Genomic DNA, 16,637 nt, shown 5'->3' with positions numbered 1-16,637 from the left:
CAACTATGGGCACACCACCACATCACTAAAGAGTGACATTTATGGTGACATTCAAATGAAAACAGTACAATAGTTGGCACAAAAATTGTAGAATAATTTAAAATTTTGCTTGTGGTACATTCTGGTGTATTAGGAAATAGTCGGAATAAGTAATGTGACTTGATATTATTTGTTGAAAAAAAATGGTTTTGAATGCCAGTGCATCATACTTTTTCTCTTACGGCCGAACAAAAAACAAAAACAAAAACAAAAAATCTAAAAATATCTGAATAGCAACCGTGACAGTTTCAGCTGTATGTTAGGCAATAAAGTGGAAAACTGAGCGGTCTCTCGCTTAAACATTAAACATACAACAAATTCCATGAACAATGTAAGTAATGCAATGTACTTAGATACTAAAAGAAGAAATACTAGCCCTCAGTCAGAGTATACGGACAATGTATATCCAATGGATGAATTACCATTATTGAAGTAGCATTCATACATGAACACATATGATTTGTTCAATGGAATAAAGCAGGATTGTTTCTCTTCTACTATAATTAATAACTAGTTCGAAGGTTATGAAAATAAACTTTCATTCTCTATCAGGTATCAACTCATGAAACTGTCCAGCCTGCTTAATACAAATAAACATGTAACACAAATTGCGTTTGTGAGGTTAAATTATGAATGGACACATTAAGAAACTTTATGGAATTATGTGATTGCTTACTCTACCGGTGCACTTGGTCCATTCTCCTAGTTTTTAGTGGAATTCGAGTTGCTCATTTGCTTTAGTTACTTTGTATGTATTATTTAAATTACCTAATGTTCTTCAGTGCGTATGTCTGTTTTCCATGCGTCCTTTGTTCCTGATTACTCGTTATGACGTGATTGGGCAAGATGTATTTTACGAGAACGAATCAAGAGCGCAACATTGTTTACAAGGACGGAAGTGAAAAGTCTTTTATGCTCTGTACAAAAAAAGGCAGAGCCAACATAAAGTCACCTACACATGGTATATAATTACAGGTTATTTTAAATAGAACACACTAAAAAGGGAAATCGTTATACATGTGATCGCGTATACATGGTTGATTGTCAGTTTTATACATTTGTCATAGGATGGTACACAACTGTCTAATAGCTTAATTTATACATAACACCTGCAATGCCTAGTTATAAATAACACCTGCAATGCCTAGTTATACATAACACCTGCAATGCCTAGTTATACATAAAACCTGCAATGCCTAGCTATACATAACACCTGCAATGCCTAGTTATGCATAACACCTGCAATGCCTAGTTATACATAAAACCTGCAATGCATAGTTATACATAACACCTGCAATGCCTAATTATACATAAAACCTGCAATGCCTAGTTATACATAAAACCTGCAATGCCTAGTTATTTGTTTGTTTTGTTTTGTTTCTTTTTGCTTGTTTGTTTGTTTGTTTTTTTTTTTGTTCTTTTTATGTATTTTTTTGTTTTTATTTATGTTTTTTTGTCTGTTATCTTGTGCACCTTTAACAACCTAGTTTGTGCGAAAAATAAAATGTTTACCGCATGGTAAATCAATGTTTGCATGCGAAGTTTCCAAATTGAAGTATAACAATTTATAACTTCACTCGTATGAAGCTTTTGTTTTCGAAAGTTTTTTTTTTTTTTAGTTTGTTATATTCCCTCGGAATTTCACACTTCTACTTGGAATTTTGAATCTTCATCAGAATCTGTAAATGGTACTATCAGATTTGGTACAACGACTGCATCTGGAGGCACACATGATGGAATTTTTAAATATAATATAATGGGTGATACTTTGAATGCTTTCACGTGTATCCTGTCGAACAATATTTCAACAACAGACCATGTATTACTCTGGAGGTACACATGAATATGTCGAATTATAGCCGCATTTTGATAAAATGGGTATATTGTATCGGTTTTTCCGCCTTCAAATAAGAAAATTACATATTGGGCATCTCTCATATTCAAAGAGGCTATTCATAACTTCCTTATGCATCTTATTCTTGGGGTTGTAATAAACTTCACCCCTTTGACTAGTAATGAAACTTTGTCGTCACCAAAATTTTGAGAAGATAAATTTTAAACATATAGTTTTGCATCTCTAATTTTGTTTGCTGTCTTAGCCGATTTAAGTCTTTTAGGCTTCTCAATTTTCACTGTCAATTAGCGATGATTGTTTTCTCCTTTTCTGTTGAATTTTCTAGCCGTTTTTCTTGTTATTTTTCTATTTAAAAAGGAAAACATAAGTATCAAATTGATTGGTTGTTTAATCACTGTGCATGAATGACCAGATGGTTTTAACATTTCAGAAGATGGCGATATGAATTAAAAGTCAGATGACAAAATTACGGCTTTTGTTTCATGAAACGACAGAAGATACTTAAGTAATTTCTGTTGTATTCCATGACAAGACTATGACTAACCAATGTTGACAAGTATAAAATAATATACTGTTTTTACATTCTATATTTCTTTTGTATTTTGTTACAGAAGCGATAACCAGTACTTTGATGGTGACAACAAAAGATTATACTTATGTATGAAGGTGAAAATTGTTACCAAAAATCTGGGTTATTTTCATCTGTTATCAGGTATATATAGATAACAGACCTGTGTATGAAACTGCACAATATAATCATCGGTAAAATAGTTTATAGATAAATATTAAAAGCGGTTAGATTTCTGATGTGGAGTATGAGGCGCTATCTGTTTTCTTGGGTGGCAAACTCAACCAGATACGACAAGTAAAGTATAACTGAATTTAAATATCATTGCACATGAATTATGACTATTACAATCGTTTGAAATACCAAGCAATTTTAGGTGGTTAGATCTTTTCTTTAAAGAATGTTTCTTATTTGTAGACGGTTAATACAATTTAACCAGTTATAATGACATGTTCAATTTCTCATGGATCCTAATCCAAGTATAAGAGTTTATTTTTTTTTTTCATACCGTTTTTTGTTTAATTATTTGAAGCAAAAATGATTTCAATGACATCACAGTACCAAAACAGTTTATCCAAAACATTTTCTTTTCATACATGTTGAAAACCACTTGAGTTTCTTTTATGTTTTTCATATTTTACGATCCCCATTGAAACATTCGAAAAAATATTTTAGGACTAACAAATTAATGCATTAGAAATAGGTAAATAGAGTTCATATGGTAATTATATGTTTTCCATAAGACTTAATGTGTGAAAAAAGTAAGGTTTCCATATGTTTTAAAAAAAAACTTTTGATTCCATGTTATTTTATCGGCACAAAAAAATCATATTGGTAATAAACATATGCTTCCATATGTTTTAAATATTGCTAAACCACCTGACTGTTCTTATAAAACCTCTCCATTCAAATATGGTCCTTCTGGTCGCGTCGTTACGGGAGATTTAACCATTATCGAAAACGAATCTCTGCGTAATATCCTTTCTAAAGGTCCCAAGTACTGTGAACCACGCTCCATAAATTGGAATTATAACTTTAAAGTTCTTATTGATGCCGTCGAGGACTATGCAAGAAAATGGATAAAACGAGAACAAGAAGACATTGATTCTCTGTCAGAGTGGATGAAGGCCGTGAGGTCTTTTTTTTTAAACGCATGAAAGTTTTAAGTAGGTCAATGAGTGCCAAGGCTACATCAGTTTTCAAAAACCCCGATGTAGCAAAAACATTGTCTACTATACATGACAAATATGTTGTCGTACCAGATGACAAAGCCCAAAACAATATTGTTTTTTGTCTGCAAAACATTCTACATCCAATGTTTATTATCGGAGGTAGACGTAGACAATAATAGCAGTGATAAGACCTATATTGCTACCACTCTCTCCAAAGAAGAGATTGTGGAAAACCATAAATCTGTGCTATCCTCTTTTGGTCTCTCTACAAAGGACGATGGTTATGATTCACCGTCTATGTACTTGATTCCTAAACTCCACAAGAATCCATACAAACAACGTTTCATAGCTGGATCTGCAAAATGTACCACCAAACCTCTTTCAAAACTTTTAACTTCTATACTCACAACTGTCAAAGAGGGTCTGCAGTCTTACCACAACACCTGTTACTCCCGTAGTGGTATTAATTCAATGTGGATCCTGCAAACTTCGAAAGATCTTTTGGAGACAATCAGTTCAAGACTATTATCTGAATATAATATGTCGGAAGTTTTATGGTCGTCATCAAGAACTCGTGGATCGTTATGGTGTATCCATCTGCACCATGAAAACTGATTTATTCAACGTGTCATAGTTTTCCTCTCTCGTTTGTCTACCCCGGACTTGACTTTTTATGAGCAACTCGGCGGGTGTTTCTAGAAAAACAGGGGACGCTTACTCTACCGGTCCACCTGGTCCGAGCTCCCAGTTTTTAGTGGAGTCCGAGTTGCTCATTTGCTTTTGTTACTTTGTATGTATGATTTTAGTTACTTTATGTTCTTTGTTGTGTATGGCTGTTTTCCATGTCTGGTCTTTGTCCCTGGATTATATTCTTTTGATTACCGCTATAACCTTGGTTCCCTTGATTACTCTTTAAAACATATAAAAACATATGTTGCAATTTTTCCTGTGTACCTTGGTTTGCCCAAAGAAGAACAGAAAAGAGAGCTTGATGTGAATAAAACTAAATTGTTTTGAAATATTATCAGCGCCATAAGAATGTGCGCATGATTGTCTTTACAGTTACGTTGTTGATCACAGTATCAATGATGAATACTCAAAACATAAACACAAAATATCGTCTTTATATTCATTTAATTACAAGTAGTTTAACTGAATATCTACCACTCAACAATGGATCAATATAATGTGCTTTCTATCTATAGTCCTGTATTGTTGGCCACTGACGAAGGACCACCTTTCATTTTTATAAGGTTTTGTCAAGAGTTATTTTTAATGTGGCTTTCCTCAACTTATTAAGTACCATTCTGTGGAAGATTTCTCAATTTGGTCCTTTTTTGCCTCAAGTGCATTCAATACATCTAATAAACAACTTAACAGTTTTTTAAATTTATCCCGAAGCATTGGTGATGTAGATATTTTTACTGCTCATATAAGGAAAAAGTTTGGGAAAATTTTCACGCCATTTTTCCATAGTGCATTTCAACTAAATTTGACCTATTAATATCCTAAAACGACAGACTTTTCAAACACTTTGACTGTGATTTCTTAGGTATTAGGTATAAGTTATTAGGTATAGATACTTGGATTATGCAATAAAATGTCTGTGTATTTTTCTTCACGTGCCTACCTTATACATATTTTGCCTGATTCTTAGACGGAGAAATACTTAATTATTCATGAAAAAAGTTTTTTTTTGTGTTTTTATTGGTGAAACAAACTGCACTAGATATGTATTACAGTGTGAGGCAGGAAAAAAGTTTTTTTTTCCAAAACAAGATCCGTCTGACATGGAAACAGTTTACATAATTAAGGTCCAATGAAACAACATAAACATTAAGAATTATATTAAAGCAGAACAGATTTCCATTTATTCCATGCAAACAAAAAGCTCCTAAAATGGAGACATGTTTACCTGCCACTATACTAAAATTTTCCTTACAGATATGAATAACGCCGTTACACCGAAAGACAGGGTTACATCGTACGTCGCCGATCCAGTAGGTTCTAATCCTTGCAGTTTTACAAGGTGTACTTACACCGGAACTATAACAGATTACAAGATTTTAAGAAGAGACGGTAATAAAACATGTCCTTAAAATGTATCATTTTTGTAACTGGGCAATTTCTGTTTGTAGTTATTTTCATTGATTTAGAACCCACCTTTATGCGATGATATGCAGGCACTTAATTTAGAGCTCACATAAATATGACAAAAAATCATTACAAAATAACGTCTGAAAAATTTCTAACGATGTTAGAACGGTCAAATTTGCGATGCAAATTTTTGGTCGTTCCCTTCGCGGGAACTCATACCGCTGTGACATCTATAACAACACCGCTTGCACAAAGTTCAGCGCCACTCGCCAGCTAGGCTATATGAAGATATAGCTTTTGCTGGCCGGGTCATTCCTCCTCGTAGAATTAATCTAGGGCTGTAACTTAGTACACGATGTATGGTAGTACGGGACAGTTCATTTAGATGTTATTATGTAGGATAGAGGATCAAATTAATGATGCATGTCACAACAAATGAATATTCTACAAACGTCTCAGAATGTGACGACTCTGATAAATGGACTTTCCCTTTATTACCTTCCTTGTTTATAATTGCCGAAAGTGTATACGTTCTGTAGATTAATCCTTCGAAGAGGAATGACCCGCCCTGCGAATAATATACGTTATAGTCAAGTTGGCCAAGTGGTCTAGGGCGCTGGACTTTGTGCAGGCGGTGTTGCCATAGATGAAACAGTGGTACGAGTTCGAGTCCCGTGGAGGGATCGACAAACAACTTACCTCGCAAATTTGACAGTTCTAACATCGTTGGGAATTGTTCTGACCCTTCTATGCTTACATTATATTTTGTTTATTGAAGGCATGTGTTTATCAGATCTTCATATATATGTTAAAACTGAGTGACGCGTTCATCAAAATACATCTTGGAAAAAATGTGTCTTTTTGTAAATACCCTTATATGAGTGTAGTAATCGCTAATTGTTGAAAAGGGCCTTATATTTAACATCCCTAAAAGCGTATATCAAAAATTCGAAACTAAAAAAGACAGGACAAACACTAGAAGTATGTTACGTGAAAGAACACCCACCAAATATTTTTTTTGTGGAATAATATGTAGATATTTTTCTTATCGAAGAAAATATATCCCTTTTAATGTAATAATTTAGTCAGCTAGCAGCTCGGTTCTTGTTTCAAGGAAAGTAGTTGATGATTATTCTGTCGTTGCTTCTAAACTACGCTTTATTTCTTGGAACGGTACGATTTCCTTACTGGTCTGTATTGTCTGTTGTGTCTCCAGGTCCAAACTTTTAAACTTTTGCCCTTTTCTAGCCTTACTAGCCTTACTTTGTTGATTTCATATCTACAAAACACAGACATTAAGATGTTAAACGCTTATATTAGTCTACGAAAGCTAACTCTTATCTAAATATTTAAATTTTAATATTTATACTAGTAAGTATATTGTTTACTTTTTTCACCACGTGAAATTGGAAATATATATACATATATTTGTATAATCAATTATAAAAGGTAAGGAGATATTGGTTTGAACTCATATCTTTATAGAAAAGGTCAACTTTAATATGACATTAAAAGGTAGCAAATTTGACTTGTAGAAAATATCATTTTTATTCACTATGACTTATATTTTTTTCAAATTAACAGGAACCAGTGATGCGTTACCAAGCGACGTATCCTTGTGTGAACCATGTGGTGCATCATGTTCCGGAAATAATGCAGCTACTATTTCGGGTAAGCTTCTATAATACAAAGGGTTTATCAACTTTCTTAAATAAATTGGCGATGTTGATTATATCATCATTACAAACTGTTGCTTCTAACTTGGTAATTGTATACGTGCGCTACTGCGCACGCAGTGAAATTAAAATGTTATGAATACACTTGAGTAAGATGTAAAATGTTTCAATTTTTAATATCAAAACACATGTTTTCATCCTTGTCTTTAACAAAATCTAAATTAAAATAGATTTTCGTTTGTAAAAGAAATATTTAAATTGTATGCGTGTTCATTCTGTTTATGTTGAAAAAACAATAAAATAAAAAAAAAATTACACCTTAGTGTAATGTTTTACTCTATTCGTTAGACATCTATAACAAGATAATGTGGCGAGACCTGGTCAGGGACGGATATAATATATGGTATGTTCTCTGTAGTGTGGATCTGTTGTGTTTTCATTGGCATCTTAGATGATACGTTATCGAAAACACAATATATTAGAGGTGATAAGAGATATATGACCATATCATTATGTCAATATTGCGTGTTTTTTCACTTTGGATTCAGCCAGAGAAATAAAATGTATCGTAAATGACTGCACAGAGTTGAGCAATGGAGCTTCAAATTGAGGAAGAATAAGTTTTAACAGCCCGACGTCAATGTGAAAAAAATAATAAAATCGTAAGGTATGCACGCAATGCTAAAGTCACGTGCTTATTCCTGTAAAGTATGTTTGCTTTGTACCTTTATTTCTACGCCCGATAAAGCTTCAAACAACACATCATTTTTGTCTACCTTGTTTTACCGTTGCCTCCTCAACTACATGTTACTAATTTACTGCTATATCTTAAAGATCACTAGATTTTCTTGTTGTTTACCACAGACAGACAGACAGACAGACAGACAGTCAGATCTCTGTAGTGTTTAATGTTTTCTGGGTACGACAGGTAAAACATGATTAGCACGTACATTTACAAATCATTGTTGATAAACTTATAATTATTCTTTGCAGAAATCAACAATTACTATAATATTTTAAAAGTTGTAAAATATATAGATGAGAAAATATCAAATCGCAGTTGTTCATTAGAAATTAATGTGGGAAAGTTTGAAATAAATGCATCTTTATAGGTATTCACGCTTCTCCTTTTGGCTGGAGCCTCCTGATATTTCATCATACATTCCGAAATCTCCCACTTTTTCTCTCTGTCTCCCGGTAGGATCTTAAAACTTACCACTTTCGGAATTTTCAGTATTCATCAGTTACGATAATGGGGAGAAAAAAGGAAGCCATGAAGCTCAGAAATGACATACTTCAATTTAGGATCAAAATAACATCTATTTTGGTCCAGAAGTAATGCTGTAATGTATGAAAATAAACTGTCACAAATTCTAGTATAGTTTTATGATAAGAAGAGTTGTCTCTAATATGTCGTGAAAATGACGCTTCGTCAAATTTCCCCTTTTTGTACAATTATAAGAAGGAAGGGTCTTCTTCTTTCCGAGCATTCACATCTATGCAAATGGTACCTCCGCTTAAATGCATTAAAACTTGTCATTAAAAACAAATTTCGTTTTAATGTCAGGTTGATATTCTTACCACAACATCTCAAATGATTCGCGGCCAGGCCGTGCAAATGAATTGTCGCACCCCTCCAAGTCCACAACCCGGGTCGCACCTGCCTTCGTTTTTAAGATTATTAGAAATTTTGAAGGACATGGAATGAATAAAAACGTAAAACAGGATGCAGCAGAATGAAATAACGACAACTTCATTAAACACAAAACACAAAATATATAGGCTTTCATGAAAATAGTGATAAAGGCTACAAAAGCTGTTGACAACAATTGGCACGACAGGACCGATTGATACCAATGTTAGATTAGAACTGTCATGAGAAATACTTAAAGTACAAGTAGGCTATTGAACACAGCTATGACATTTATCCGTTGTAAATTTACATCTACATCCATGCACTTCATGAACCGTCGTACCGGTAAAGTAATTCATCTGGTAACTACGGGTCTGCGTTTACATTTTTTTTTATGTTCAGAAATGTGAAACTTAATACGAACGAAATGTTTAACATGATATACAAGAAACTCGGGATTTTATATGTACAAGAGGGATTAAGATTTAACATATATTTTGCATATAAACTTTTCAAAGTCGATTAAACGTGGGGATAGAGAAGGCAGTCTTGAATAAACATTGTAAGATATATTGGACTCTTCTTTTCATTTCATTTCATTAGAAAAATACCCAGAACCTCGATTTTTTTACCAGACTTTTGATTTTCCGACATTCAAAATAAGGATCAGGAGAGAGTTACAAGCTTTATTTGCGCTCAATATTGTTGGATGGCATTAGGGAATAAAAAGCGATGTAACAATTATTACAAACAAAATTATCGTTATACAGTGGGTTACTTGTTTCCATACATTAAGGGAGCAGTTGTCAGAATTTTATGGAGTTAGGATTAAATGTCTAAGGTGGGTTTTATTTTTTTGTCAATTCATTATCTAATATAGACAAAAATGATGATTGCAAAAACTATAAGGAAAATAAAAAAAAAACTTGCCATTTTATATTTTGAAAATTTCAATTTTGCCCGTTTATTTTAAATATAATCATACCCCCCTAATCCTTAACCACAACGCAAAAGGAAATCACAAAGTAGATAACTAAGAAGATTTCTACAGATACTACGGATACAATGTAAATGTGCATGTTCACAGCAGTGAACAATAAAGTTTATCAAATTCAACATCTGATCAAAGAATAGATTATTTCAGACTTTATTTTATAAAAAAAAACCATTCTTTGGCATTTAAACTCTTTAAATAATATATCTTTCCTGCTTGCTACGATGGTGTTTAATCATGTGATAAGTAGCTAAGTCATATTACACATGTACAGGTGAAGTTGAACAGTCATTTTTGAAGCGATTGTAAACGTGATTTTTTGAACGTTTTGTTACGAAATGGACATTGAGGTCCATCATTAACCAAAAAATCCTTTTTTCCTGTAGAATGAATGAATAAATACACACTTTCAGTTTCAATGTATTTTTGGTTAACGCTGGATCCCACTATGAAATAAGTTGCAAAAGAGTGAAAAAAAATGCTATTTTCTTTCCTGGATGACCTTCCAGAGGGTTTGGTGCCTTCATTTCTCAATATTTACTTTTTAAATTTCAAATATAATGCATACATTTAAAATTGTTACTTTGTATGTATGATTTTAATTACTTTATGTTCTTTGTTGTGTATGTCTGTTTTCCATGTCTGGTCTTTGTGCCTGGATTACATTCTTTTGATTACCGCTATAACCTTGGTTCCCTTGATTACTCTTTAAAAATTAACAATATGAATTTTATTATTATTGAGTTTTTGTTCGAATGAATGAAATTTTTCCCACAATTATTTTAGGAGGCAGGATAAGGCCTTATGGGCCCTCATCCTTTGTTCAAAGTCCATGTGACCATATTGATGGCTGAACGACTGCCAACTAGTCTAACAAACGCTAATGTTTTGTTTGATACTGAAAAATAATGAAAACATGATATGTTCAAAATCAATGGGAGGGAAACTGCGGAAGGGAGATAATATTACATAAGTCTATTCATAAAAATATAATTCCATTGCGTGCGCCTTAGCGCACTTATAAAACTACCGGTTTTATTTCATAAATTTAAGTAAGATATGATAATGTCAGTTCAAAGTTGTACCTAGTACTGATTGTGTATTTATTGAGAAGCATTTTTTTTTCTTCTTTTTATTTATTTATCTATTTTCACACTTTTTATTTTATTTATCTATTTTCACACTTTTTTTTTACCAACCTGCCTATTTCGGCTTTGCTTTCCGGTGGAACGAAGTGTGATTATCGAGTGAAAATTCTCCATTTCTAGGAGGCATGCCGTTTTGTACATTTGCATCTCCCTGCAATAAAGGGCTGCAGGGATAACAGTTTCGGTCGTTGCGTTCAATGTACCTTTCAGACTCGCCAGCTCATGAATTGATACCTAATCAGATTACAGTATGTTCAGGCATTTCTAGAAAATGCCTGAGCATTTTGTCTTGAATAAATATAGTTTCATTTCTATGGATTCTTCGTGGATCGTTATGGTGTACCCATCTACACCGTGAAAACTTATTTATGCAACAGGTCATAGTTTTCCTTTCCTCGTCTGTCTACCCCGGACTTGACTTTTTATGAGCCACTCGGCGGGTGTTTCTAGAAAAGCAGAGGACGCTTACCCTACTGGTGCACTTGATCCATCCCGGCAGTTTTTAATTTGCTTTTGTTACTTTGTATGAATGATTTTAGTTACTTTATGTTCTTTGTTGTGTATGTCTGTTTTCCATGTCTGGTCTTTGTCCCTGGATTACATTCTTTTGATTACCGCTATAACCTTGGTTACCTTGATTACTCTTCCTCATATCCAGAAAATAACGTCAAGATAAATAAATAGCCTCATACCTACCCGCCTCATCAGGATTATAATTGGTATCATTATTTTCGTAAAAAAAGCTTGGACCCGACCCTTCGCCGAAAGGAAATGTGTGGTATTGATAAACTTTTTGACCATGGCAAAATCTGAGATATCTCTTGTGAGCTTGGTATTTGACACTTTTGTTCAGAATTGGTCTGATACCCCCGTCCGTCTTTGGTCATATGCAGAAATGACTAAGGAATCGGGTTTCGATTTTACTTTACTTCTTCTGTTGCCCCCTTTTTCACAATTTCTGATATTTCTTGATCTATGCACGTTTATTCTTGTTTTGAAAACCGTGGAGTTCTTTGTTTTGTTTTTTCCGTAAAATCTATTGTGTACGAATTTAGTTTTCTAAAATTTTCTGATCTGATGTCAATATTTTCCACTTTTTCTGGAAGGCGTGTAGGCCACCCTGTAGTGAAATAGTTTTCTGATTCAATACAAATAAATTTCAGTTATCTGACTTGTTGATGTGGGTTTAGTTTTATTTTTTGTACTTTGTGCATCTGATTCCTTACTAGAGAAAAAATCTCTTTGTGAAAACATACCTTCCCTTTTGGTGTTCACTGCTCGTAGCACTGGAGTTGAAACATCGTCTCGGGAAACTTCTGTCATTCTTAGACCAAACCGGAGTTCTCTTCCTGCTATTTCTTCTCGATGTGGAAAACTGGAAGGGCCATCCAGAAAGGGCGACTTCTGCGTATATCTTTTTTGGTCCCAAACCTATCTCTCTAGCCATCTCAAGCTGTTTTCCTCTTTTTAGTTTTTATGTCAAAAACGTTGTAAAACTGGTTTTCGAACAATGATTCATCCGACTCTGTAAGACGACTTTGGTACTTTGAAAGAGTTTGTTTTAGCAAATTAGGGTCTTTCATTATTTTCGCCACGGCAGGCGAGCAAAAGAACGATTTCTCTATGATCTTCAGCACTTCGTCGATTTACATTTTTGCCGTGGCTCACACCTCGAGCTGATTCCAAATTTTATAGAAAGGACTCATAACTTAGGCTGCCTTCTTCTGAATAAATGTCATACTATTGTCATGTACTTTCATGAAACGCCATGTTTTCCTATCATCAAACAGATCTTCAATGAACTTATCAATATTAAGTAGTAAAGATGGAATTGTCCTGACTGAAGAATCTTTCTGAACGCTTTCATTACACAGCTTTGTGATAAATGTATGTTGAATTTCTTTTGGACATAGCGGACTATGCTACCCGAAATAATCATTTCAGATGAAGTATCTAAATGATCAAAGCTTTCACAATCAATCAGATTTGTCTTCTGAAGCGTGAGGTCTTCTTCTGATATAAGATTTTTCAATATATTAATCTCTCTCATCTGCTTCATGATCCGAAATGGAAATCACTCCTTCCAAACTTGGTTCTTCATAAAGGTCGGTCGAGTCTGAAAGCTTATCTTCAGACTAGTCCTTGTACACATATTTACTCTTACGACAAGTCATTTTAGGAACTGTAAAAACGGTCAACGATTTGCCATCTTGGCCATTTTTAATTGTAGCAGACGATCACGGCGTCAGCGGATATTTCATGTTCAGTTCTGTCACAGAATAACTCATATTGAACAAAAAGTAGTTGCTCAGATGCAATTTTTAAAACAAATTTCCAAGCTCGACTTTCCCGATTAAAAGCCTAAGGAGCAAGGAGGAATCATGAATAAATATGTTCCATGCTTTCTAGCTTTCAAAGGTTAGATATTGGGAATTTATGAAGTCTACATGATCATACCTTACTTACGTTTATAAAATAAATTATTATTATGCATCATTATTTGTGGACCAAGCTTACTATTGATTTTATTACCGTACTGAATTCATTTTGAAAATACATGTTTAAGCAATAAAAGCGTCGCTTATAACGAGCGAGCGGGATAAACTTTGTTTTACTTGAGATCATAGTCATACCAAATTGTTATATACGCGTCTACGCAACATCCACATTAATATGGACTCACATGTACTGTAAGAAATAAAACAACTTCTGTATAGCATGATATATGTTGAATTAAATACTAGTGATTGTGACCACCATAATCCAAAGTATCACTCCCGTCATCGTTGTCCATTAACATGCTACGATAGTATCATACCAGACTTTGTTTTGTTTGTATTTTAGGAACCTGGACGGCCATCTTTCTCGTAGCACCGACGATTTATAGACTGTTCATTTAAAGATGAATGAATCCATAGATAATACCGAAACGATGTTTTTTGTGTTATTGTGTTTCTTTATGTATTTCACATGTAATATCACATGTTATTGTTTGTTTGTTTATTTTATTTTTTGTTGTTGTTTTCTTTGTAATTGAGGAAATAGAAAGAATATAAAATAGTGTATATTATTTACCAATCATCGACGATTTTTGACATTGGATATAATATAACAGTAAATTGTTCTTATTTAATTTTTTTAAATAATAATAATAACAATAACATCAAAAATAAGGGCAAAACACAGAATCAAAATTTAGAGTTTGTTTGTGTACAATTAAGAATGTAATTTACACATTCCAAAACAATATCATCATATCAAGGTGGTCATGCAAAAAATATTGAAACGCCTTTTACCATTAAATTGAGTTGTACATATTTCAGATCATCTTCATTTGACCACAGATTATTTGTATTCCGTACATCATCTAGCTTAAGTGTTTACTTTTTACTCGCATTCACAACGACAATATTTTATGCAGTATGGGGCATTGAGAGTGAGGTATTGTTCATTCAGAAGTGAAGAATGGGACAATCGTGGAATAGGGTACTGAACAATTAGTAGTTGGGAATGTGGTTATTGCGTAATAGGGTATTGAACAATTAGGAGTTGGGTATGGGGTAACCGGAGAGTGGTGTACGGGGAAATTGGTGCATTGGACATTCCGAGAGAGGGGAAAATGGAGAATCTGTATCAATAGGCCATACAATGAAAATGAGCATATTTTGGCTTCTGTTATAAATTGGAAATGTTGTGTAAAAGAGATAAAAACAGTTAAGATTTGGACAGAGGGTGAATTTTAAAAGTGTAATTTCATGTTTCTGTTGAATCAGCATTCTATTAAAACATTTCTGACCAAGTCCAGTGACTAAGATATCAAAACATGGTCTTTTCAAATTCAGAAATCATTCTTGCTAGAAATTATATTGTCCGATCGGTTGATTTTTGAAACGGATGTTGCTGAGTGTTTTTCCATTTTGCCTGATTCTTACAAATACTTACACTTAAGAACATAGCAGAGCTGTTAATGTGGAGGAAATCACTTTAAAAATTTGACAACCATTTGCTTTTTACAAAAAATCAAAAACAGAAAATTAAATTGGGGCTCAATTCCATTACGTTATTCAAGACGATTGACATTTTATCATTATAAAATACAGAAATCACTTATGTAAAATATTCAGGCTTTACAATTAAAAGCTTTAAAATATGTAACATCAGTATTGCTTGATTCAAAGATGGTATTTTGTTTTTGGGTTTTGTTTGGTTTTGTTTTGTTTTTTTTTTTGTTTGTTTGTTTTTTTTTTTTGGTGTTTTTTTTTTTTTTTTGTTTTGGTGTTTTTAGGGTTTTGTTTTTTTAGTTTTATATGGTTTTGTCGTTGTTATATATGCTATCTAATGCAGAATATCATTTTTGGAACATAAAACTATAAATGCTTTATGTTTTTTATAACTAACAACTGAAACATTGATATTATACCACGTTTCTTCTATGTTACTTGTGTTTAAATGAATCTTGCTGTTCTTTGATAAAATATAAGAATAATAAACTTTAGTGTGACGCTATTCTCCTTTTCGTTAATTGATTTCCTGTCATAATAGTCAGGTTCCGGAAAGGTACTAACTGTTTCCAATTAGTCCTATAATTTTCTTGCCATTCTTATGTGTTAAAATGTTTTCTTACTTTGATATATATGTCATAGATAATCTTTATATCAACGCATTAGATATTGTGATCGATTAAATTTAAATCGAACAGAAACGGGTCTTATATTTTAGTTACACTTTACAGACGCTTCAAAGAGAGTTCCTACTTTGTTATCATCAATTTACTTTTACCACTGGACTACTGGTTTCGGGCTAGGGAAAGGAACGGGGTTAAACATGTTTATGAGAGCCCTCTCCCTTTACCTGGGAGAGTGGTTGTAAAATCCAACTATAAAACAAATCCACGGATCGATACAGAATACAAATACCTTAACTAATCAGACAACAGACAACAACATGTATCTACTCATTATGACTGTCCATCGAAAAGCAACAGATAAGTGCACCTAGTTCACTCAACAAAATTATCAATAAAATCACCTCCATAAGGATTTAGTGAAAATATATTATGACATGTATAAGAAAAACAAGGAAAAACAAATGTCAAGATGAATATTAGCATGAGGAAGGATGATCGAAATGTAATTAATATTAATACTAATTTTTTTTTATAAACAAGAGACAAACGTATGATATTTTTGAAGTTACAATTAAATTGTGTTATTATGTCATTTAATTATAAAAAGCATACATCAATTGGGAAATTCTTTCTTGGCGAATGTATATTGAAATCAATTCAAAATATGTAAATCAGAAATTTTGGCAGAACATTGAAGTTTCCCGGAGGCTCACCCATAAATTTACTATATTTCTACGTCTTTTAACGTTTAACAACCGAGAATTACGATTCTTATTATCTATAAGTACTTCTCAGTAAAAGAATCAGACAAAACGTGTATAAGGTGAA

General features: G+C 33.1%; 1 protein-coding gene across 7 annotated transcripts in view; it reads left to right on the top strand.

Annotated features, from left to right (window-relative positions):
* Positions 1-15,884, top strand: part of LOC148603761 (uncharacterized) — a 49,903-nt gene extending 34,019 nt beyond the window's left edge. For 5 of the 7 annotated variants that reach the window (XM_088553729.1, XM_088553731.1, XM_088553730.1 and 2 more), the window contains exons 2-7: positions 1,659-1,872; positions 2,506-2,606; positions 5,579-5,713; positions 7,316-7,402; positions 7,756-7,810; positions 14,027-15,884. In XM_088553729.1, coding sequence (XP_088409855.1) covers positions 1,659-1,872; positions 2,506-2,606; positions 5,579-5,713; positions 7,316-7,402; positions 7,756-7,810; positions 14,027-14,069 — 635 coding nt within the window. In that variant the 3' untranslated portion in view covers positions 14,070-15,884. Of the gene's footprint in view, positions 1-821; positions 1,001-1,658; positions 1,873-2,505; positions 2,607-5,578; positions 5,714-7,315; positions 7,403-7,755; positions 7,811-14,026 lie in introns of those variants that run through there. The other 2 variants (XM_088553727.1, XM_088553732.1) reach the window with 2 other exon arrangements.
* The last annotated feature ends 753 nt before the right edge of the window (positions 15,885-16,637 follow it).

This window comes from Perna viridis, chromosome 11, assembly GCF_037379345.1.
Source record: "Perna viridis isolate PV_CMFRI_1.1 ecotype Kerala chromosome 11, ASM3737934v1, whole genome shotgun sequence".
Taxonomy (NCBI): domain Eukaryota; kingdom Metazoa; phylum Mollusca; class Bivalvia; order Mytilida; family Mytilidae; genus Perna; species Perna viridis.
This window is presented reverse-complemented; position numbering and strand designations above follow the sequence as displayed.